The sequence below is a fragment of the Somniosus microcephalus genome, chromosome 20 (genome assembly GCF_052327205.1).
Source record: "Somniosus microcephalus isolate GS21.2 chromosome 20, FLI_Smic_1.0, whole genome shotgun sequence".
In the NCBI taxonomy this organism is placed as follows: Eukaryota; Metazoa; Chordata; class Chondrichthyes; order Squaliformes; family Somniosidae; genus Somniosus; species Somniosus microcephalus.
The window spans coordinates 65,637,476-65,663,627 of record NC_141006.1 but is presented as its reverse complement, the minus strand read 5'-3'; the positions used below and the strand labels follow the sequence as shown (position 1 = coordinate 65,663,627).

At 39.4% G+C, this 26,152-nt stretch overlaps 1 protein-coding gene across 11 annotated transcripts in view; it reads right to left on the bottom strand.

Annotated features, from left to right (window-relative positions):
* Positions 1–26,152, bottom strand: part of LOC147103362 (protein 4.1-like) — a 192,627-nt gene that overhangs the window by 10,252 nt on the left and 156,223 nt on the right. For 6 of the 11 annotated variants that reach the window (XM_085962875.1, XM_085962871.1, XM_085962870.1 and 3 more), the window contains 3 exons: positions 24,625–24,804; positions 5,017–5,178; positions 365–490 (listed from right to left, as the gene is read on the bottom strand). In XM_085962875.1, the coding sequence (XP_085819001.1) occupies positions 365–490; positions 5,017–5,178; positions 24,625–24,804 (468 nt within the window). Of the gene's footprint in view, positions 1–364; positions 491–5,016; positions 5,179–19,390; positions 19,442–24,624; positions 24,805–26,152 lie in introns of all 11 variants that reach the window. The other 5 variants (XM_085962877.1, XM_085962878.1, XM_085962879.1 and 2 more) reach the window with 3 other exon arrangements.

Genomic DNA, 26,152 nt, shown 5'->3' with positions numbered 1-26,152 from the left:
TTCTGTGCCGGTGAGTTAAGGGACTCCTGAGACCTGAAGGGAGGAAGCCTGCAGGAAGAAGTAAAGGTAAGTAAAACTTATTAAAACACTTTACACACACCTCACACTTACCTCTGCACACATGCACCTATTACTCACCTGCACACCGGCCATCTCGGCCCCTCCGACCGATGGCCTGCCTCGCTGACCCTGATGAGGTTCGGAACAGTCGGGAAGCCCACACTTCAGGGCTCAAAATATGGATTAGCCAAAAAAACTGCCTGTTAACTACCTGTTAACATGCAGTTAATTGGCATTAATCCCCTTCCCCTTGTAGATCTTCAAGCTACAAACGAGACAAGTTCACCTCAGAATAATTTCAAACCTGTGCTGCTTCATAGGTGATGGTCTTCGTTTCAGTGTGAACAACAGGAACTTCATTGGTTGCAATTTCATTTTCAGAGTTGGGCATATCAGAGATGGTCACAGTTTGAGTCTTTACAAGTGGTGGCTATTCAAAGGGGAAAAATAATCATATTTACTGAAAGTTTTTCAAACAAGCTTTTATACATGGCAACAATGAGTGTTAGCTACATTTGCCAATGGCAAAACAAATAGTATGGTTACAATACAGTATTGTAGACCACAGCAGCAAAATCTCTTCAGTACCTTTTTACTACCTATCCCAAATTACCTTTAGGTATATTGAACTGCACAGTAGCAATGTCAAGCAGCAGAAAATCAGCGTTGCAATTGGATCGGAGCTGCCCTGCTGCGGCAATCTGTATCTTTTTATTTTGCAATTGAGGTCAATTCAGGTTTTACACTTGCACTTACCCAATACAAAACTGGAATATTTATGCCCAAGGAGCATTTCTGACACGGACCATTTATTCTGTCATGACTATCATTGGTTATCTGTGCTTATCTTTCCATTTTTTTGAGTTACTGGAGCAATGCTGATGAACCCCCATTCTAGTAGCACGTTTTATGACTAAACAGATTTAATAGGCCTGATTTGACAAGATTCCAAAACATGATTACCCAATATTAATACTGGTTCCAAGAATTTAGAACCTTTGTCGGAAATCTTAGAAACAGTATAATTAGTGAAAAAAAGTACTAATGAGACTTTTTCCCCCCCACTGGTATTATATGAACCTGCAGCAATTAGTAATGAGACACAAAAGTCCTTTTCTTCCTCTGGATTCTAGCAGTTTAGTAAAAATGGAAAGCAGTGACCCAGCACCTAAAAGAGCTTCTACTACATTTAATATTTTTCAACAATTGTGATCATAGCAGGTGAAAATGTAAAAACTGGGGGGGGGGGGGGGGGGAGAAATTGATGGAAATTTGAAAGTCAATTTGTAGCAGTGGTTGTTTTTTGCCCTATGGAATGACATAGCCAATATAGAATTGCCAAGTTGGACTTTATAGACCCATCTGGTATTCCCAGTTGCAGGAAGCAGCTAACCATTGAACTTGACTACCAATTGTCTTGTTTGAAGATGCAGCATTCTTCAACTGCAATGCAGGGATGAACTAGTAATCCTGACAACTGCAGATACTGTAAAAGAATTAGATATTGAGTAAATTTCACACACAGCCCATTAAATTTAATAGCAGGGGTTGTTGCTGTTGGCGCTTATAAAAATGTGCAAAGAAAGCCAGTGAGGAAATAAAACTGGAGATAAATGTGAATCCCAAATTTGTTTTTCTTCAATTTACTGCTGGGAACTGCTAGGAAATGCAGAGAAAACACTACATTGTATAACACGCAGGAACAATCTGCCAATTTTTCAGTGACACTGCCCAAAGCTAATAATGATAGTACAGTTTAACAGAAGGAATTGAACAATACACTTAAAATTCATGACCCATAAACAAGTTGTGTCAGAAACTGCTGCCCACTGAGTCAAGAGAGAAGGATCATTCTTTGATGTCTTTTTTTCTTATACATAGATGAAATGAAGTGTTAAGCATTTCTACCACCACCTTTTACACCCATTGTTAATCGATCACCATGCAAAAGGCAACATTAGCATAAGAGGAGCAGGTCAGAGTTGAAATACAAAATAGATTAGGCAAAGACAACATTTGTTGTGGTTTCCAAAATTTAATTGTTAGACATTTGAAAAGTACTTCCCGAAAATTTCCCAGTGTCTAGAAACCATCGACACTGAAGCAAGCAAACACCAAAAAGCCCTTTGTTTTCCATAAAACAGATGCAGTATATAAATCATATTTTGAACATATCTAAATATATATTCAGATTTTCTCGGGAGTTAATGTTAAACCAACATGCTGCAGTGTCTTGGTTTTTATGGTGGAAAATAGATCAATATAATGGGAGTTGTAAGGACCTTGTGGTCTCCTAGATTCAACATTACCTGAAAGCAGATTAGCTGAGGAGGTTCATGGTAATGAGACACATAGGGGTAGGTTTTGCCGAACCTGTCGGGAAGGCGGGACTTCCCCTTTCGGGTTTTTGACCCGCCTACTTCGACGTCTGGCCAATCCGCGCGATTTTCCCTTGATTGACCTTGTTGAGCCCGCCCAGCGGGCTCAGCAGGCCAATTAAGGGCCACCCGGCAACAGGTGACGTCACAGACTGAAATTTCATCTGTCAAGAGTCCTTGACAGATGAAATATCAGCGTTTGACAGCTGTTTGAAGCTGTGAAACACTGACAGTCTGAGTTCTGACATGAGTCATTCTGCACAGACTCAGTCAGAACTCACACCAGCACTCAAAGCTGAAGGCTGTCACTTTTGACAGATCGCAGTCGTTCAGCTGTAAGTTCCGGCTGAGTGATGCGCTCCCGACGGCTACAGGAAGAAAGGCTGTTAAGGTAAGTACAGGTAAGTAAAAGTTCTTTACACACTTTAGACACACCAAACACACTTACCTTTGCACTCATGCACCCATCACTCACCTGAGCGCCGACATCGCGACCCCTCCAACCCGACGGCCCGCCTGCTCTAACCTGGCGTGGTTTGGAGCCGTCGGGAAACCCACACGAAACCCCTCAAAATAGGGATTAGGCTAAAGACTGCCTGTTAACAGGCAGTTAATTGGCACTAATCCCTTCCCGCCTGGTTTCAGCGGGTCCCAGTGCGGGGTGGGTACCCGCCTCCCTTGAAACTTACATGGGGCGGGGTTTTGGGCGGGATGGTGTTGGGACCCCCAATTCGGGATTTCCCCCCACACACCTGAAACTCCGCCTGACGGCTCCCTGAAAATCTAGCCCATAGCCATTTATCTTTAAAGGTTGTTCTCTCTGTTCCCCTTCCTTCAGATGATAGTTTAGTTGAGGAGCAGCAGAGCTCGAGAGGGCCTTTGCTGTAATCTCCTCTGAAGCCTTAGCCTGCATATCCAGACCTATTTCTGACCTGTTTTGCCACTTCAGCTGCTTGCGCTGAAGGAGGTACAATTCTTCCTCCTCCTCGCTGCTACTCAGAGGAAGGAATAAAATCCCGTCTCTGTGGAGACTCCAATGGGTCGGCCACTTAGCTCGTGTTGAAGCCATTTTCCAGCTTCAGTCCCTCTATTTCTGCCTTGTGATCAACTTTTACACCCTCTGACTGCTCTTCCAGTTCTGATTTCAGACCGTCATCCACATTCTACAAGAAAATGGGCAGAAGTAAGGCCTAAACAAAAATGCCAAACACAACTGTAGCCGAGTCAAGGTGTCAAGAAACACAGAAACTTCCCATTTTTCTTGTGTTTTGTGCTTTATTGATAAGACTCATTGTGCTGAATAGAGGATTGATTTCAATTTGGACTCTAGCTACAATAATGACTCAACCCTCAAGTTATGTTGAAGCAACGCAAAAGAAACTCATGAAATTTCAGCTTCTGTAAAGTGAAATGCAACAACTTCATCTGGAACTTTCAAAGGGAAATAAGAGAAATATTCTATACAGCTTTATCAGCATTTTACAGATAACCCTGATAAAAACTTGTTTTATTATACTATATTTTGCTGTGCTCAGTATCTAATGGGAGGTTCCAATTCTGATATCACTTTTGTAAATAGCTTGGACCAACATTAAATCAGACCAAAAATTCACTTTACAGATAAATTAATGGAAAAATGTACCTCTTGCAATAGTAACACCGTGCCTTCCTAATGAAAAGAACTTGCAAGACCATGCCAACATCTACCAGCATTGAACTCAAACACAATTTATTCATATTGTGGTGTTTGTAGTCCTTCTCCTCTGCCCCAATTTCCTCTTCCCAAGTTGTGCCAAAAAAATGGAATCCATCAGCATTAAGCAAGAGGATTCAATCTATACCAAACCATATTGGAGCAGAGCCAATTTGAAAGTAGCATTAGGTACAAGACTTCTCAGGGAATATCGAACAAGGAATTAACATAGATTAGACTTTCTCTATTTTAAGGCTCTCTATAGAAGGTAGCAGTTGTGCATTTTGAAAACTACACTGTAAAAGAAGTAACATGTCTGAAAACATGGGAGTCATTTCTCCTCAGGGGTAATACAAGACTTAATACGGAAGGCAACATCTAACAGGACATGTAGCCAAAGAAGAGACTGACCCTGGCTGGAAGTAAGCTTGCCCACATCTACTTTACTAGTAAAAACTTAAGACAGCATAATAAAAGCTATACACATTGTTACAAACTAAAAATCCCATGGTTAATGGATACTTGAATTTGATTAATTTCACCCATTTTCAATCAGGGTCTCTAGGTAGGAGGTCTTGCACATCATTTCACTTTCTTTTCTTTTGGGGGGGGGGGGGGGGAGGAGTCTTGCACACCCTCTCACTTTTTTGCAAGGGGGGGGGGGGGGGAGGAGAGAAGAAGGGTCCAGACACTGAAGTACCTCAGTCAAAGGAGCTACGCACTTTTTAAAAACTAAATGCTACTGAAAATGAAGAAATCTCGGTCAAGTAGTTCTACACTACCAGCTACTGAAGTATGTGTGAAAGCAAGAGGCCTTGAAGAGAAAGTACACTCTTGAATACTGGAAGAATAAAAAGTAACGCGAGAATAAAACATATATAGCACCTGAGGGTGTGAAATAGAGCAAAGCAAAGCAGATTTATTTGGAGTCCGTGTCTGTCCTTCACGGATGGTCTTCTCAGGTGTTGCATATGGGAAGTAGGTTGTCTGGAATATTGTTGGTTTTTCATTGGTACGTAAATGTCCATATAGGCCTTCTATTAATTTCTAGGCAGTCAGTAGAAAAGAGTGGAAAAAAGGGAAAGGAAAAAGAAGAAAAAGTAATAAGCTCAGTTATAGACACCAGAAAAAGAGAGATTAATTTTAAGGGTTAAAGTGATAGCAAGACTTAAACAAAACATGCTTTTGACTTGATTTCCTTCTTTGCAAAGGCTTAGTTGCTTCATGCAACTTACTGGATACAGAATGTTACAAAATAGGCAGTGGAATCTGGGTGTTATTTCATTAGCATAACTGAGCAGATTCTACAGCTTAAATATGCATCATGTGACTCAACAGCCCCCTTTCCAAATGCAGTAACACTACAGAATAATTAGAAAACTGAAATGTGTAACGTTGATCTTAAAAGAATGAATAGCCATTTAAGAACATGTTACCTGGAAGGTCCTTTAATCTAACCCTTTCCCAAAACACAACTTTTTTAAGGGTTAAAAACAGATGGATGAACCAGACAGAATTTCTGAAGCTTCAGTATCCCTTTTCTGAATCTTCACAGACTTATTTGACTGTGTCACAGTTTCATTCATCTAAATTGCTGAACTAACCCATTTACTGAAGGTCCCATTTCTAAATCAGCTTGTCTAAAGTGATTACCATTTTGTTGACCTTAAACATTTGAGACACAGAGCTAACATTTGCTGACAAAGGGATACTGCAGCTTTAAGGAACATCCAGATAACAAGCAGGCATGCTGTGAAATACGAATCAAATTACAAACCCGCTGCAGAAAGCAACATAAACTGCATATCTATGTTAGATTGGGTAAACATACACCATAATAATAGGGTTTAAAATACTTGGGTGCCCATCAAATTTATTTTGGGAGACCCAGAAGAGTAAACATCTCAAGACTCCACTGATCATATTGCAGGCAATAAAATATTAAACACTGATATTTACTGGATTCTATTTCAAAATTACACACACACACACACACACACACTCACACAAACCCAAAAGCCTTTTGAAGTAACAAAAAAAAAACTGCAAAGAAACAAGTAGCAACCTAGCCTAGCTACCAGAATTACAACAATTACAAATGTTTTGAGGTAGATTGCACAAGAGATGATATTCAGATGAGATCCTGAAATTATCATCTGGAAACCAAAAAAAAACTGGAGGAACATCAAACAGATTATATTAACCTACAAAATAAGACACATTTTGGGTGCCCAGCTGATATTTAACCCACAGGATTTTAACAGTGATTATATTTAATGTTATGTCAACAAAATGTTCAGTAGGAAAGTGCAATGGTTTTGACCCCAAATTGATCACAAATGACAGTTTTAGAAAACCAATGAGCCAAGAATGATATGACAATGAATTAAAGTAATATTGAAATATTCTGTACCCCAAAAATAGGAATGCAACATAAAACTTAGTGGCTTATCAAAAACATTACTTTAATATTCCATAACATTTAAAGAGTTCTCTGGCCTAGAAATTCGGGTCTCCACGGGTGAGTACGCACGGGGTACTCACCCGTAGGCCCGATGGAAGTGCCGGTTTCCTGCATGCACTGCGCATGCGCGGGAAACCGACACTTCCGTTCCTCTGAACGAAGAGGTTCAGAGGTCAAACGCGTGCGCGGGGGAGGCTGCGCGTGCGCATCAAACTTAGGTTTTTTTTTTTTTAAAATACAGGTTTTCCCGTGAGGGTAAGTCTGCAGAATTTACACATAAAAAGCAGGTGTAAGGCCTGCTTTTTACAAGGTAAGTGGTGAATTAATTCAAATTAAAACATTTTTCCCCACAGGTTTATTATTTTTAAATACTTTAAAGCAAGGTAAGTTTATTTTTAGCCCCGTTAGAATATAAAATTATTTTTTTCAAAAATTTAAATTGTTTAAAATAGTTATTTAATGTAATTTATAGTTTATTTAAAAAATGTGATTTAAAAAAAATGATTTGAAGGTTTAGTGCTATTTTGGGGCCGTAGTATTTATAAGTCTTGACAGCACTTCCGGTCAGACTTATGAATGGGCATTTTCCCTGCTCCGATTGGCTGCCCATGGCCCACGTGATCCCAGGGGACGCATCGAACTAACTGCGCCCCTGGGATACGCAAGCACTGCGCGCCGGCAGCTGGACCAGGCCCCGGATCGGAATTCCACGTGGCCCTACAGCTCAACGGCCGGCGCGCAAGTTAAGTGCAGATCAGGGGCTTGCACCCGCAGGAAGCCCCCGACCCGAATTTCTGGGCCAATTGTTACAGCAGATTCTACAAGCAATGATTAAAGTCTGCACTAATACAGGAAACAGCTGACTAAAGCACCATGTGATAGATGGAGCTTTAAATCTGTTTGAAGTTCTCTGTTCCAGAGTAGAATCTAGTCAAATCATATATTACTTGCTTGGGCTAAAATGGCTTGTATCTTTTCAGCATACAGTTTCTTTTAAATTGACTGTGATGGTAATTTTTCAATACTACAAAATCTTTTTATTTTATAAGATTGTGCCATTAATAGAAGGTGAAGTATAATTTGGAAATCTCCGCACTGAAATAGGGAACAAATAAGTGTTAAATGCGCAAAATGATTTAAAATAATTAATAGTTTAGTCTAAACCATTTTACATCTACCTGGGCCAATCTTGCTCCTCTGACAATGCTGCTGATGAGATATAATTAAAACCGACTGCAACTGACTAGATCAACTGCACAACATCTCATGTTCACAGCATCAAAAAAATATGACCATCTGTTACCAATAACTTTTTCTGCCTACAAAAGAAACTCAGTTTTAGGTTATGCGTGCCACTCAGAATTTTGACATTCAGTGTAACAAAAAACATGTACATGGGGCAAAAATGGCTTTGTGTAAACACTTCAAAAATCTGCCCGAACAGCGACATATGCTTACATCCACATCTCAAAAACTCATCATTCAGATGGACACCATGCATTTTCACAAGTATTTTAACCCCTCTTGGGAAAAAAGTGCCAACTTGAAGCGATCTTGCTACTTTTAATTATTAAAAGGCTTCAACCAAAGTAAAGGCCTCAAAACAGGATTAACAAGTGCATTGGCTACTTGGCCAACAGAAAGCAAGCTAAATATGATGCCACTTGGCAAAATTTTGCCATTAGTTCAGGTTTAGTGGGAAAGGAAAACAAACTGTATCAGAGAAAATGAGAGGTTCTTCCTTGACCTACGTAGACTGCAGTTTTTCAAAGTAATCTACAATTTCAATACCTAGCCCCATTTAATTCTGAAGGTAGAAGAAAATTAAAGTTATGACAAGTCCTCCTGCTCAGGGTATCTGACCCAAAACGATGCCCTGTAGTAACAGTTCAAGTTATGATTGCTTCAATTATACTAAAGACATAATATTGCCACGGCCCACCCTAAACAAAACCATTTTAAAATGGTAGTGCACCAGAATATAAATTACCGTTAAAAACTGCAGTATATTTAAAATATACTTGTACCTAAATCCAGTGCCAAAAAGAAAACTTCGCTATATAATAATTCTGCACAAAGTTTATATATAAAAAGTGTTCAAGTACAAAATACAAGTTTTGTTTAAACATCTTGAACAGCTGCCTAAGTAGGTCAAGACAAGGATACTGTGTCTATTACCTCCATTCCAAGCAAAAACAAATCATTGCTTATTTATATCTGGTACAGCCAATGTGTCAGCTACAAAGCCATAAAACTGAAATATAAAACCGCATTGCACATAGCACTTGGGAGCACTCACCAGTAACAACTGTAGTTTCAACTGTTGGGTATTCAACATAGTGCAGGTACACAGTAGGAATGCTATAGTAAAGTGCTTAGTTAGAAAGCATATATACAGCAGCAGTTTGTGTATGAATGAACAGGGATGAAAACCCACCACCCATGTACACAAAAATTCCATAAGCGACAGGACCCCCATTCACAACTGTAATTTAACCAAGGCATTCCACGCTTAAAATACATACAAGATACTTTTCTCCCTTCAGTTTTTCATTTGGAATCTCGTCAGGAGAAATGTAAAATATGAGCATCATAAGCAGAAGCAGTTACAACATCCTACAAAAATAATTGGCTTGTTTTGATGTGAATCTACAATTCTACAGTGATGTAATTTAGAGGCATATTGTGATAAATATATATTATATATTGAATAATGGACAGTTGAGGTGAATTACACACCTGGTCCACAGTCCGTTAGAAACCAGTCTACAAGCCCAAATACAAATACTTGCTATTCATGTTGTGTTCATCATTTTATATAACACACAAAAGGCATTTTTCATACTTTGTGAACAGTGGCTAACTGTATAGGAGGAGAGACCATCTGTAATGGTGGACAATGATTGTGTGAAATCATGGGCCCAGGGAAACAAATCCAATTACAGCTACAAAAAAAACTTGTACATGCTTCAGGTACTGTTTCACTGCAAAATACGACAATTTCAGAATGCATAGAGAGCTAAACTGTGTAAAGTTTATAAATGAAATTTATTTTTGTCTATTTTAGAAATCTTAAATATCTGTAGTAAGGAGTGGGGATAAATCTTGCTTCACTGCCAACTTTTAAAATATAACTTACTAAGGGACAACCATAGATTAACAAATATCACATATATGGTTTAGATAACCATCTCAATTACAGGCAGATATGGATTGTATATTGGACAGATCATAATTTTACATTCCTTTAAAGGACCACAGAATAATATTTTAAGAATCATAGTGGTTTTTTAAGCATATCCTACAAATCGCAGGTGTGAAATCTTCAAAAATCAGTACGTTTTTGTTGGAAGGAGTGTGGTATAAGTCAACTTAGCACTTCTACAGCTGACTGGAAAAATCAGCATCATTCAATGACATCCAATGCAGAGTAAACAGGGATTGTATAGGGCGAGTTCTTACCATGCAGACACACACATCACATATACTTGATATTTAAAATGTTCCAATCAGCTACATTGACAGCGGCAAAATCAGTGTATGTCAGGCCAGACCTGAATTGGAAGTTATTGCTTTGATTTGATTTGTGTATGAACAAGCAAGGATATCTCGGCTTAATTTTTTGTAATACATCAGAATTTTGCAGAGCTGATATTTACACCTGTAGTGATCATTTTCTACAGAATTATACAGGCTGCTGTGAAATTAGGCTTGGCATCTTTAGTAACACTGGAAGAGACTATGCAAGAAACAAACCTTCTGGCTCTGGGTTACTGGTATTACCAAACTCTTCTTTAGAGAATGCAATCACGTCACCCATAAAATAAAACTCTGAAGATTCAATTAAGGTTTGCGTAGTGCGTGCCATAAAGAATGGTTCCATTTATTCCAAGGGAACAAGCTACAGCTGACTTTAATAAACTCATAACCAGGAATGAACAAGCAGGCTTAAAGTTGTTTTTTCTTAAAAAGAGGCCATCTCATTTAATACCAATCAAGGCTCTTCAATATTCTAATGCTAATTAGCTAAAGTCCAGCTTTCATTCCCCGAAGTCCCAACATATTGATGCTTATATTATCACAAATAAGCATTAAACTACATTAAAAATAGCCAAAAACAATAATCAGCATGCTGGGCAATTAATACACAAAGAAATCACACATTTTCCACTTCTAAAATGTGCACTCCTGTATCCTTATATGCCCTCTCTGTACTGCAGCTATTACCAATTTTGTGTTGTTTTGTCAATCTAGAGCAACCTCTCCTCTATTAAATCAGGATGTGCATGAGAGAATGAAGCTTTTTCTGTACTTGCAAATCAGGATATTAACTTTACAATAGCTTGGAGCTGCAGAAAATATCTGGTTAAGTATATGAGTCAAGGAAAGATGATCATTTACAGACTTCAACTGGTGGAAGCATGTATATTTTCTTCAAGTTTGAAGTCTGTATTTTAGCATCTAAAGCCACTGAACTTAGTAAGTTTTCTATTCAACTACAATTTATTCAATGTACTGTAATATACTGATTAGACATTCTGGTCACTTGTACATGAAGAAATTCCTATTAAAAAATGACTACATATATCTACAGAATGTCCCTTCTCATCGAGACATCCACTACAGAGTAGATTTCAGTCTATTCCATGGTTCGAGCAATCCAACTACCCCCATCCCAACACAACCACCTCAGCAATGTGTAGGATGCCTGCCCCTGCTGTCCAACTCCCAGCTTAATAGTAAATTACAACCAAAAGAACTAAAATTAATAAGATAAAAATCCATATGATAAATGATTCAGCAAAGAACATGTAATAATATTTAACTTTTATATCTAAACGCCACAGTCCATTTAGGACTTTACATCCAAGCTAAATCCTTTGTTGAATATTTTATAAATCCAGCAGCAATACCTGTGACAGTCTTAATATAACACTACACTTTATACTCAATTTCTCTGATCTACTCTGAATTTGCACCACATTAAAGGACCATAAAGTACAATATGGAAAAAATGCCAAAGAGCAAATGAAAACATGGCCACTCCAATCTTACCATCCCCTTCTCAATTAAAAATAAAAATGTTATATACAGTAGTTACACATTATCATCTAATCCTGGGAAATTTATTTGGGCAATTTTTATAAACATGTTTTCTCTGAAAGTTTAGGAGGTCATTTGAATCACCTGATTAGTTTATACCCTTATAACCTACTCCGTCAATATATTGGTTTTACTACTTGTTCGTAAATTACTGGAACGCTTTATGGTTACAAGATGCTGACCTGGTTAACATGCAACTGTGTAAATTAATAAATCAGCACAGTTCAAAAGAAAACAATAAGCCTGCAGATCAGGTTTTCATGATGTGTTTATTTTTCTTACATATGTACAAGAAAAAAGGAAATCCAGGAATATACAAAGTTCCACTGAAAGGGTTATTTATATATATGTTATTCTCATTCTGAGAGATGAAACATATTGCCAACTTGTTCTAAATTAATGTGGTAGAGTCTGGAAAATTGTTTATCTGAAATACTTGACACGAGCGTAGAATTCCACTGTACCATTCCCATTCACTCGCATACAAATCATGACCCAAGATACAATTTCTTTGTGAATTATTTATGTATTTATCATCTGGATTCAACAGGAATACAAAAATAAAACTAAAAGATGAAGCAGCCTACAATTTAAATCATAAACTGATTATTCTCCATAAAGGTTATTTGCAGAGAAAATGGGAGCCTTTAATGTCCTAATGGCACTGATTATTTTACGATGCTGCCAGCTAGTCTCAGACTTTTGTGTCTCAAACTTTGTGAGTAAACATCTTGAGTCCATAAATGAACTCAAACAATCCATTATTAACTAAGCATCAGACTAAATATTTGAAGTTCAAAGCAAATGCATTAAAAACATAACTAAATTGTTAAAATCAATCTAGAAATAAATTACCATTTAAATTATTACTTACACAATGACTGTAGTCTCTATTTTAGTGTCATTGCTTCCATTCCCCACCCTGCCCCCTCCCCCCAAGAACCTTCTTTTACATTACAAATACAGTGCAAGCTCAACAAGTTGCCAACCATACCACTGCAGACTGTAACAACCAAGGGTACTAATCTCCAGTTACAAAATATGTAATAAATTCATTGTTGCCTGTCGAGCTCACTCTTATTGCCTCTACAAACTAATTTCTCTCTCGCTCTTCCTCCTCCCCAGTGCCCTAATTTTTTTTCTGCTTAATACACCTTCTACTATCAATATTTATGCATCTGCCTCCTGCTCCCCACTTCTTCCCTCTCTCAAACATCCTTACTCCAGTCTATATTCCAGATTCCACATCCAGTGACTGTCATGTGACATTAGTGAAACATCGGTCCACCAATGTGGAAGACCAGTAGGAAAAAAACACTTTTAGAAAGAACATTTACATAAACTGGTATCAGAGTGACTTGTGCAGTTTCCCTCTCCAGTGATAAGTATGTTCTACTCAATTGAGTCAAGTTTATGTCATAACATAGCCTCACACCAAGATGCTTGTAGCATCTTACTTGTATTAGAAAATGAACCTAATGACATTCAGAACTATTTTCTCTTCCTTTCACTACTGCAGTTACATGTGTTCGCTAATAATATTCCGATATTTGACAATATTCCAATGACTACTGATGCAGACACATTGGCTGGGTTACTTTTATGACAACTTATTCAGCCTTACAATTCCTTGAATATTCTTGTAGATGCTACATAGTGGTTCATCTTCTGCAAGCCAATGAGGAAGTTCACTACTTGAAGACCTAAATCCATCAAAAATACCTCAAGTTTGGTGACTGTGTCCCTTTCTCACAGGCGTTATTTAATTGACTTTAATTCAAAGTCAACTGTCAGCCATCCAACTGTCTCAAGTAACAAATGCCAAATTCTGATCCACTGTCTTGCACTAAATGCTTCCAACATTAAGCACACTTTGATATATACTTGTGTAGCAAGAAATAAACAACATGCAGCTTGTATACTGCATCCGGGTATCTGGTTTGTTACTGCCTCAACACTATCTCCAATCCCTAGAAAGTTAAATTCCAATTCACTTTTTAAACTATACGATAACTTACTGGGTAAGTAATCTGAAGCACAACCACCCTTGCTGAACAAATTCCAATAAAAAAACTCCTACATATTGCCCTAACTTTTCCAAATACAGCAGCTATGGAATAAAATGATGCCTTTTCTTCTGGTCTATTCACATATGTGCTTAGCAGAAAGGTCTACTACGTTCTTCTGTAACTTCATTCACCTGCCATTCCTCAAAATAACTCTTATTTTTTATACTTAAAAACGCATGAATAAAGGCTGGTAAAGCCAACAGCACAACACATTGGGCCATAACTAGGGCCAAACCAAAGCAAGACATCCAATAAGCTCACCAAAAGGGCATTATTTTTTTTTTTACAGTTTGCATGGCATTGTGAAGCATAGTTTGATTCACCGGGCACAGTCACATGTTGTATTTTGAAGTATTCTGTATTAGAATTGACTGAACAAGCTAAAAACTTATAGACATTTTTCCTTTATGAACAAAATAAATTTCCACAAAGCTTACAGTGGGCCGGGTTAAGCCAAAACTGAGAGGGTAAACTACTTGCTTAAATCCACATCTGTCAACACTATGTATACTAATACAGTAAGTCAGACTATATAATGTTTTCTTTTGGGGACCATGTAAAAAGTACATTCAATACAGCTTAGTTAAGGAGGCAAGTAATCTATAATAGTGGTCGTATTCAATCAACAGCATTACAGTGAAACACCATTAAATTAACCAGCGTCCAACCTGCCCCCTCACACACCGTCCAACCCGCCCCCCGCGCAATCACCGTCCAACCCGCCCCCTCACAGAACCACCGTCCAACCCGCCCCCTCACACAACCACCGTCCAACCCGCCCCCTCGCACAACCAGCGTCCAACCCGCCCCCTCGCACAACCAGCGTCCAACCCGCCCCCTCGCACAACCACCGTCCAACCCGCCCCCTCACAACCAGCGTCCAACCCGCCCCCTCACACAACCAGCGTCCAACCCGCCCCCTCGCACAACCACCGTCCAACCCGCCCCCTCGCACAACCAGCGTCCAACCCGCCCCCTCGCACAACCAGCGTCCAACCCACCCCCTCACAACCAGCGTCCAACCCGCCCCCTCACAACCAGCGTCCAACCCGCCCCCTCACAACCAGCGTCCAACCCGCCCCCTCACAACCAGCGTCCAACCCGCCCCCTCTCACAACCAGCGTCCAACCCGCCCTCCTCACACAACCAGCGTCCAACCCGCCCCCTCACAACCAGCATCCAACCCGCCCCCTCACAACCAGCATCCAACCCGCCCCCTCACAACCAGCGTCCAACCCGCCCCCTCACAACCAGCGTCCAACCCGCCCCCTCACACAACCACCGTCCAACCCGCCCCCTCACAACCAGCATCCAACCCGCCCCCTCACAACCAGCATCCAACCCGCCCCCTCACAACCAGTGTCCAACCCGCCCCCTCACACAACCAGCATCCAACCCGCCCCCTCACACAACCAGCGTCCAACCCGCCCCCTCGCACAACCACCGTCCAACCCACCCCCCTCACACAACCAGCGTCCAACCCGCTCCCTCACACAACCAGCGTCCAACCTGCCCCCTCACAACCAGTGTCCAACCCGCCCCCTCACACAACCACCGTCCAACCCGCCCCCTCACACAACCACCGTCCAACTAACCAAGGTTCTATAGAAAATTTGAATCTATATAATTACACAAAAAGCACTAATCATTGAATGGAAAAGCATGGTCGAATGCAAAAAAGCCCATCCTTGCATTATGTAAATGGATCATCACTGAACTATTCCCATTCTACACAAATATTTCATCTTCGCAAACACTTCAGGTCCTTTTGAATTTGAGGCTGGACAAAGAGAAATCAGCCTCAAACTGCAGGCACTGATTGAAGGTCTGCACGTGTGAATGGCACTACATAACTTTCTCAAACCCTCATCCCAGTCCTAGGAAACTGGCTTTGAGGTATTGTAGGCAGATACTCTAGCTGCCTAATTTTCCTCATTCACACACATAACCACAAAGAAGGTCACTGAGCACAAATCTAGTCAGTGACATATGCTTTTCAAATTTTAATAGTTTTTTCTAAATAAAGGAGTTCTCTCAACTGGGTAGGAGCTACATGTTGTGGAGTAATGAACATTTACTTTTTGGGCAACTCCCTTCAATACTTTGAAAGTCCAGAGCAGCAGGACAAGAGGGCACACGTTGGGGGCAAATTTAGGAGATACCAGGAAATATTTCTTTACACAGACTGTGTGCAACAACTAGAAGGGTGGTTCAGAACAGGATATTGAAGTCATTAAAGCAGCAAGCTAGATGCTGTACAGTAATGTGAAGATGGTAGACTTGGTATTCTGGAAGGGTGCGATTAAATGGGCCAAACGGACTGCTTCATCTGAACTGTGGCAAGCCACTGCTCATGTATATAAATGATGACAAAATACTTCTGGGGTAAACTACTGCATGTTACACCACTTCTCCTGGAATTTCCACTTTTGAATTGCACACAGGAGGAAAAAGTCAGTTTTTATAGAATCAGAGAATTTACAGCACATGACTATTTGGCCCATCAGGTCTGTGCCAGTGTTAGCTCTTCAACTATCTACTCTAAATCCATTTCCCGGTCGTTGTCCAATATTGTTTTATATTTTTCTTCTCAAATATTTATCCAATCCTTTTTAAATTATGTTACAATCTCTATTTCAATATACACTTCTAGTAAAGCATTCCATGTTCTAATAACCTTTTAGCATTAAACCTGATTTATGCACCCTTGCTATTAATTTGCCAACTAGCAGAAACAAGCAATCTATCTCTAATTTACTCTCTCAAAATCGTAATTTTGAAAATCTGTTAGTTCCCCCCATAACCTCATTTGTTCAGGTGAAAAAAACTCCAATTTTCCAAGCCTTTTTTTCCCCAAAACTATAATCTCTCATTTCTGGTACTGTATAATGTTAATGAATGGTCGCAGAACCCTTTCCATGGCTCTGATATTTTACTTATCATGGGGTTGTCAGAACTGCATGTGATACCACAACTGGGGCTAGCCAAAGTCTTGCACAACTTTAACATCAGTTTCTTCCTTACATGGCCAATTCATTGACCCCCCCCCCCACCCAAAGTATAAAACCCAAAATCCAATTTGCCTTTTTATGGCCCTTTCTGCTTTTAAAGATCTATCTACACCCTTAGATCTCTCTACTCCTCCACTTGTAACAGTTTCACTGTTCAGGATATACCCCCTTTCATTGTTCTTTTTTCAAAATGTACTATTTTATATTTCTCAACATATCTGCTTTATATCTGCCCACTCTGCTAACATGTCTGTGTCTCCCTGCAATCCCCTTCACAACTTGTTATGCACCCTAATTTGATATCAACAGCAAACTTTAGTATCATTTCTCTTGTGCCCATGTACAATCGTTTACATAAATGGAAAAGAAAGGAGCAATGAAGTTCTGGGGCATACCACTACCCGTATCCTGCCAATCCAAAAAAAAAATCCAATTAACTCTACTCTTTGCCTTCTACTTTGTGCATGCATAATAGTTTTGCACCTATGGAGAGAAATAGGATAATAAGGTCCTACGTTTTCTTAACCAGCTCCTGAAGCAGGAACCAAAGTAGTTACATTTTCTTGCATTTGACCATATAAAGCACAATAAATTCCTAAACAAAGTTAGAGTATTTTGAGCTCCCCTATCTTCAAAACTAAAAATGATTATACCTGAAAGAATAAAACTGGACGTCAGGTCATCAACCTGAAACGTTAACTCTATTTCTCTCTCCACAGATGCTGCCTGACCTGCTGAGTATTTCTAGCATTTTCTGTTTTTATTTCAGTTTTCCAGCATCTGCAATATTTTGCTTTTGTGTTAGAATAAACTAGTACTATATTCTTGTCTCAACTTAGTGCACATATGTATGTCTACCCATAATTAAAATGCAAACTTCCTGCAAAGAAAAGTTTTATAAATATCCTTCTCAGTTGAATACATGTCTTGACACCTCATTTTTTTCTACATGGAAACTGTAGTTTAACTTGAAATATTGGTATGCTATAATACTGATACAGCAATATATCAATAATAATTTCAGGACTACTAACATTCTAAAGCAGCAATATCAAAGGATTTTATCTGCAGATGAGTTAAATGCAGACAGAGCAACAAACCTACATGGGGTTTTAGAATATTTGGCTGTTCACCACCTCTTCTCAATCAACTAAAGCTGAAAGAAATGCCTTTTTGCTGTAAATGCTAAATATATTAGACTCTTCTATTAGTAATGTTCAAAATACAATTGTCTGTTTACAGCATAGCACCATTTCAAAATATATTATATATACAGTATACAAAATTAAAGTATCCATTTAAAAACCAGGATAAAGAAATACATACACCATATCCACACTGAAAGGGGTTTGTGGCATTATTCCATAAATACCATAAGTTTGACAGAAATTCAAAGAGTGCAATCGCTATCTTTTAAACCCTTTTAGAGACAGCAGTTAGATAAATGCCCTTTAAACCAGTAGGTCTACGGTATGAGAAATATGAAGCAGTTTGGCAAAAGTTACAATTTTCATTCATACTGTATTGAATCAAAATACAAATGGCACAGCATGCCACAGAACAAATACAGGTAGACGGTTTTACAAATTGAGTGGAATGATTTTCCTCTTCATGTAACAGAATTAAAGAAATAAATAACAGTCAGCACACAGTTTTGTAAGTAAGAAGTAGGAAATATAAATTAGGCAAGGGTTTTCATTAAGAAAAAAAAAGAGGAATTCATCAGTACAACGTAGAATTAAAAAATACAGCTCAAAAAAGAACGAGGCCTGAATGGTATAGGTTACAGCTTCAAATGAAAACTCTGTGCTCATATTAAGATAAGCCACCAAATTGTCAGAACAAATACTAGAAGGAATGACATTACGAAAGGAATGGGAGGGCGCTGAAGTGCAATAGAGTAGAGGTGACAAGGTTTTGTTTTAGGTTTGTCATCAGGAATCTGAATGGAAACCTTTTGGGAGTTTTCTTCTTTGCTTTCTTGTGCAAGTGCAGTCCCTGTTGTTTCCTGCTTTCCTTTTATCTTATCTTCTTCCTGTACTAACAGAGGCATTTTCTTTGTCTGCTTTCATGACAGAAGACCAAGAGAAAAAAAGAGATGAACAAATGCAAGATGGAAAACTAAGTTTGAAATAAAAAAAGGTGTGCAAAAAGAAAAGGGAACAAAGTGGCAGAGGAAGGGAAAAAATTAAAAAAATGTTGTGAAGATTTGGGTTTGAGGGATTCTATGTGGATGTTTATCTTTGAACTTCAAAATTTAAAAGGGAATGATAGCAAGAGTGATATGTATTTTCAGAAACAAGGAGGAAAGGAAAAAAAAAAGAATAAAATGTAAAAATATTGTAACAGAACAGGGTTCACTTGCACTTTGGTAGCTTTTTTTTTGTGAAAATGTATGGCCATTTCTTCATGCAACCTTTAACCAGCCATGCATTGTTTAGTAGGCATTCTTAAAGCTGTGGCAGTAGAAGTCTTCACTGTTAGTTTTGGGAACTGTAAGAGTTGAAAAACTGATGCCTGTTGTCTAGCAACTAAAATACAATTCAGCATTGATGAGATCTGCTTGAGCAAATAAAATATTAGCATTCACAGCACAACTGTAACAACTTTACCTCTGGCCCATCAAGCTTCTTTTCAGGGCGTAAGCCTGAAATCACCACGGCCTGTACATACATAAAGTTAGTAATTTTAGATACTTCAAATACACAGGATACATATTTATTATATGCACTCTTGTTTTAATGGCAACACTGAGATGGATTTCTTATCAAGTATGTAGATCAGCTAATTCCTTAAAACATCTCTATCACATACCATGTGGATAATGATCTGAAGTCATTAAATCCCACTGAGGGAGGGTTTGTTCCTTTTAATTTTCCTTAAAAAGTCATATTATCATGTGACTTCTACCTTACATCTAGTGGAACATATCAACTGTTCTTAGAGGTTTTATTTTACTTTTCAAATAGATTTTGTTTTTAAATACTTATCTTTTTAAAAGACAAGAACTTCTACTACTAATTAAGAAAAATGGTGTCCTATTATTTCATATTTTTATCCTGTGTTGCAAATCAAAGTGTTTTTCACTCAAAATCAAAGTCCAGAGGAAAGATGTTATTGATAGAATTTTACTGGCAGAATTACAGCATCACCTAAACAAGATGAATACTGTGCAGCTCATTCAGTCTCCTGCACATGACATGGATACTGGCTGCAAAGAAATGGTGACCTGACTTAGCATATCTTATATGAGCGGGTAACTAGAAATTAGTGCTGAAACAGCTGACCCTAGTTCCAGCCTCAGCACCAGTCACACAGCCAATGAGAAACCTCAATCTGGATCAAGAATGGGATTTGTCTTCTGAAGTATTCAGCATTTTTCTTAAGTGTACTGACAAAACTTTATAAACCGATCAGGAAATGGTGAAATGAAGTTATAGAAAGTGCAACTGGTTTATGACCAAGTAAGTCAAATTCTATTTTTATTAAGTTAAGTTTTGGGATTTTTACAGGTGTTTTAGGAAATCGCGTTTATAATCTGGGCCGCTAGTTTGGTGACTGAGTAAGTCAAATTCCGTTTTTATTACATGTGATTCTGGGGTTTTTACCAGTGCAATGTGAGTCACATTCTGTCATTCTTCATGAAAACTGTACATTAGTGGCCTTACTTGTGGGCCAATTGGTTCCAATCCAATCTAACATTTGCATTTATAACACAAGGCCACTTCTTTGTTTACCTGCGTGTGCGCTTTGGCTGCTGCTCTGGTCCAGGGCTCCTTTCCCTCTCTGTCAACTGTCAAATGGTCCACTCTATTTCAATGGCCTACTTTACTATTCTGCTTCTGGCATCACAATTCTCCATCTCAATTCACTTAACTGCCTTCTGCGACTCCTCTGCTGGTCTGTTTATTTGGCTGCAATCTCAGGATTGAGTGCCACTGGACAGCCCCATGGATTCACATTGCTCCACTCCAGGCACCTGCTGTTGGTCTACCAAAGCAGTAATGCACATCGTTTTATCTTCTATCTACCTCACCATCTGGGAGCAGACCTCTCCAAGCTCCTTGCCATTACTCTTTCCATTCTTCCCACATCCCACTCCTATAGGTCTGCTATCCATCTACTCAGCAATGCATTCAATCCATCCACTTCTTTGTAAATAATTCCTGCATCCACAATCTCTACCTGGTTAAGTCCTTCAACGTCCTGGGGGGGGGGGGGCGCGGTGGCCCTTTCGTTCTCACTGATGCAGACCCGCTTGGCTACATATTCCTTGCCCATACAAACGTGGCTCTCATCTCCAGGTCCCAGCTCAACCTTTTTTGCCCAAGCACTGTCTATTCCTTTGCACATCTCACCTCCAGCACCTCTCCTTCAATGTCTTAATTATCTGCTGCCCTCCTAAATCCCAATGGCAATTTCCTTGCCAAAAATCACCTCACACTGCTTCTGCACTGAGCAATGACTCATTCTCAATAAATTCAACACCCAAATTTCCTTTGTCCCTTCTCCTCCTGTCCTTATAGAACATCACCCTGTATGTCAACCTCACACCCACAGTCACGTCCTCAGCCCTGCCATTATAAGGCCATGCCACCTTATCTGGTCACTTCCTCATCTTTCATCTCCTTCTACTTTACCATCCACCCTGGGAGGAAAAACTCCCCTCTCATTCATTCCCTGTGGAATAGTCCCAACTTCCCCCTCTCCTGCACTTGTCCTACCACAGCATTGCTGCCACTGTTTGACTTTTTCAACACTTTTTTGCTTTTGCTTCAACAATCTCACCCCCAACATTTCCCTGGTACAACTCTGCCTCTTTAACACTTAGGGCTGCAGACATGAATGTGCATGGTACACAACTGGCCTGATCATCCCCAAATCAGACCTTGAGAGACAGCATTAAGAATTAGCACGTTTCACTCTCTATAGCCAAATGCTCTTACTACTCCAGGATTATCTTCGCGGGCAAGGGCAATTCCAAACTCCTCGACAAGAAACTGCCTCTACTGACCACCTTCCTCTGCTCCCTGCAGACTATCCATTCAACTGCCTCAGCTTCCCACAGCTCTCCATCACTAGGTAGCTTCTCACTTGTGCACCTTCAGCCCTCATCAAACTCATCTCAACACCAACCTCCTATACCGTTGACCCATTTCTAACCCAAATCCTGACCACACAACTTTCTTGGGTCCAATGCTCAGTAACATTACCAACAGCTCTCTTCCCTCCGACATTGTTCCCCTTAGTTCACCTCTTTCTTAGTAACATGGTTCAACATAGGCTTGGCAGCCACGGCAATACTCGCTTGACATATGTACTAGCACTTTTAGAGCTGGATTCTAACTAGGTGATGCGTCTATCGCATTCCAATATGATTGGGGGTTTAATTGATTAAAAGAAAACAAAGATCACATAAGGCAAGGTATATATTAAAGAAAAGTGTCCTCTGTTGAACTTGTATAACACAACCATAAACATGGAAAGAACATTAGACGTGAATACTAAACAGGTCACACAAAAGAACAATTTAACTGAAGGTAAATATTTTCAACAAGACTGTTTCAGGGCTTTAGGCAGCAGAACAGTTCAAAATATATCTGTTCTTTCTATAGCTAGGTTCAAATTCAGTTCTGATTGATGTCCTATGTAACATCTCAATCCCGTCTGATTGCATTTGAATCTACTTAATAGCAGTGCTACTGCACTGACTCTCACTCAAGAGAGGTCAAAATGAAAAATATTATGAGATATGCAAATGCCATACTGGTGTAGATGAGAGGGCGAGCAGGCTCTTCTAAATTTGGAGCTTGAGGTATATTATTGGGCAGAGTAAAGGAATCTTTCCCAAGAAAGCAGCTGACCTGTACAATACACAGGTGGGCCTTCTTGATGCAGACAGGGTACAACGATCTTTAATTTTACAGTAATGACATCTCTCACCAAGGGGGGCACATTTTAAAAACAACCTCCCCTCACAATGCCCACAACGGTTGTTTTACTGTGAGACACCCCGTACTTCTCCCTTCAATGGAATGAAGGGATTTTAGTCTGTAAATGGAATATATTTTACTTTTTAGTTATCAAGGGATCAGAGCAATACTCGGAATGGATTCCTTTTTCCTCTACTGCAGGCAAATTTTCTAAGCCATTATTTTGAATTCTGTGAGTGATCGATAAACCTTTTGAATGTTTATTGAAACACAGTACTCAATTTATCCAGTTTATCAACCAAAAAACAAATTTAAAAAACACCTTTGCTAAAGGGCAGAATTTCATTTTTTTTTGCAGGGCTACCAACAATATTTAGCGGCATTATAAAAGCAAATTGAAATCTGAATTATATAGCCAAGAAATGAGTGATAACGCTGATGAAAATAATAAAACTTAGCCCAATGTGTTTTATACCATTAGTATTCTTTGCCGAGCCTTGCAATGGCTCATGTGCTAGAATAAAGTTAGTAAGTAGTTTGTGAAAGTGGAACTTCATTTCTTGGGATTTAATTTTGTTGAAGTCTTCATGTTAAAATAACTTGGAAATAACAAACATCCACCAAAAAAGATTCAATTAAATGAGAGAGCTATTGATAAACGTGTGAAAATGTATGCATTAATCATAAATAGATTAAACTGGTCTAAGAATAAAACTGGATACTATCCTTGGCTTGATTTAACATACAGGAAACTTTGTGTTATCCGAAGGCTAAATGTCCGGCAAGCTCGAGCCACCGGCAAAAATCAGGAGCTGTTTTGTTAGGTTTTTTTTCTTCTCGTGGCTTTTTTTTCCCCCAACAGTCAGGCTCTGCAAAATCTCTGTAGCTTAGCAACAGCTTCAGAGAGACGCTTCCAAGGTACGGGCCGACTGTTTAGAAGCTGTTGCTAAGCAACAGTGTTTGTTGTCAGATATGGAGATGAAAAGCTCTGTATGCTTCAACATTAATGCTGGTGTGTCCGGCAGTTTTGAGGGAATGGCAACAGCTCGGTCCCGTCGGTGCCGGATAGCACAAAGTTTCCTGCAATATAGTTCTGATGACAGACACTTTTAAACAAGAACTTTTACAAGCAGCTATAAATTATAATTAAAAAATGATCTCCATTGCTATTCTCCCACAATCATCTTCTTTCACTCAAGTTCACTCCATCCCATGCTTTGCTCCACAACTGAGGGGAATGCAGGCCACTTGCTTCTAAACCTCTGCCAAAAAAACAGCTGCATAATAGGAACAGGAGTAGGCCATTCAGCCTCTCGAGTCTGTTCTGCCATTTAATTAGATGATGGTTAATCTGTACCTCAACTCCATTTATCCACCTTTGATCCATATCTTTACCTAATAAATATGTCGATCTCAATTGACCCCCAACATCCACAGCTTTTTTGGAGGGAGAATTCCACATGCCCTTAGAGTGAAAGTGTTCCCTGATCTCTCTCCTGAATGGCCTACCTCAGAGGGTTGTGAATCTCTGGAATTCTCTGCCCCAGAGAGCTGTGGAGGCTGAGTCAGTGAATATATTTAAGGCAGCGATAGACAGATATTTGAGCTACAGGGGAGTCAAGCGTTATGGGGAGCGGGCAGGAAAGTGGAGTTGAGGCCAAGATCAGATCAGCCATGATCTTATTGAATGGCGGAGCAGGCTCAAGGGGCCGAATGGCCTACTCCTGCTCCTATTTCTTATGTTCTACCTCTAATTTTAAGATTGTGCCCTCTTGTTCTGGATTCCCCACACCAGAGGAAATAGATTCTCTGTATCTACTCTATTGAATCCTTTTATCATTTTAAACAGCTGTGGTGCACTATTATCAGAACATTAACTTTTTAAGCAGAAGAAAAAAAAAAATCAAACTTACTCCTTCTGTACCAGATTGAACTTGCCCGTTGATATTCAACGTTCTAAAAGGGGAGTGTGCCGAGAGCCGTTTATCCCATTCGCTGGGGCGTGGTTCAGGTACAGACTCCATAAAGCTGCGCTTCAGTTCGCTAATACTAGCATGATGTTTCATTATCTCATCCTGGGTTTTGTCTAGCTCCTATTACAAACAGTTAAGCAAAGGGGAGAAAGATCTTCAATTTCACAAAAAATTAAATGGAAAGGTCCATGCCTTTAAAAGTAACCAATACCAGGTTAATTAGGCAATCCACTGCTTTGAGCGAAAACAAGCAAAATACATCACTTAAACATTAAATTTTATTTCTTTTACTTCTAAAATAGATTTAAAAAACCTAAAATATACTTACATATATAGCTTCCTTATATAAGTTAGACATTTACCGTCATCTGTTGTACTAAGTTATAATAAAGAGCAAAAAAAGCATTTTATTTTTAACTATTTCTTCCCTTCTCCCCCGAAAGCGTGGTCTCTTCCTTGGAGTAGTCTCATGGGCACTGGCAGCCCTCCAGCACCTTGCCCAAGTGACCCTTCTTCCTGTATGAGGTTGAATAGTGAGTGTTGACAGGCTATTCGGCTGTGCTGGGTATCACAGCTGCGCCTAATGCTATCCTCAGCCAATGCCCGCACTTTCCAGCAGGGGTGACTGGCTGAATTCTTCCCTAGCTCTGAGACACTTTTAAGGAATTTCAACTCTTCTCCCACTCTGCCAAAAAAGCAAATGAAAATAAATTTGACTGACCATTTTAGTGTATACCTCTGTAAAAACATCAAAGTCTTCAAGTGAACTGTTCAGCAGTGAACACTCTGAAAATCAATCAATATGGAAACCAGAAAGAAACAAAACTTCCAAGTTGTGCACTCTGGTCACTATGCAGCATCACTACAAATCCTATTTTTCTTCTTCCAGTGAGCTGCCCTGTTAATTTACCATGATGTTTGAACACAGTCACAGATGAAATGGAACACACACAAGACCAGAAGCAACATAAATCTTTCCATTCTCTTTATAAGCTTATGGCTAGGAAGTTGGTAAAGCAGTACAGTGCAACGTAAAGAGACAGTGAAGAAGAAGGAGTATAAAGTTTGTGTTTGACATGCCCAGATATTTACCATCAGCAAGATCCTTTGAACGTTCCTCTTCAGTTTTTGTATACTTGTAGGTACTACTTTTATAAGATTTCTAATTTCTGAAGCTATTTAGGGGTACGAGAAGTTGAACTTTTAAAATAAAGCCTACTGATCTGATTTAAAATGCATCTAAGCAAAGGGGGAAAAGCAATGTTGAGCACCAAAATCCAAAATCAACCCCTGTTCTATGGTGGTTCAGAAGAGCTGATGAGAATAGAAAGTTTAGTGAGAAGACTGAGTAGATTGGGCCTATACTCTCTGGAGTTTAGAAGAATTGAGAGGTGGTCTCATTGAAACATAAGATTCTGAGGGGGGCTTGACGGTTAGATGCTGGCCGGAGAGTCTAGAACTAGGGGGC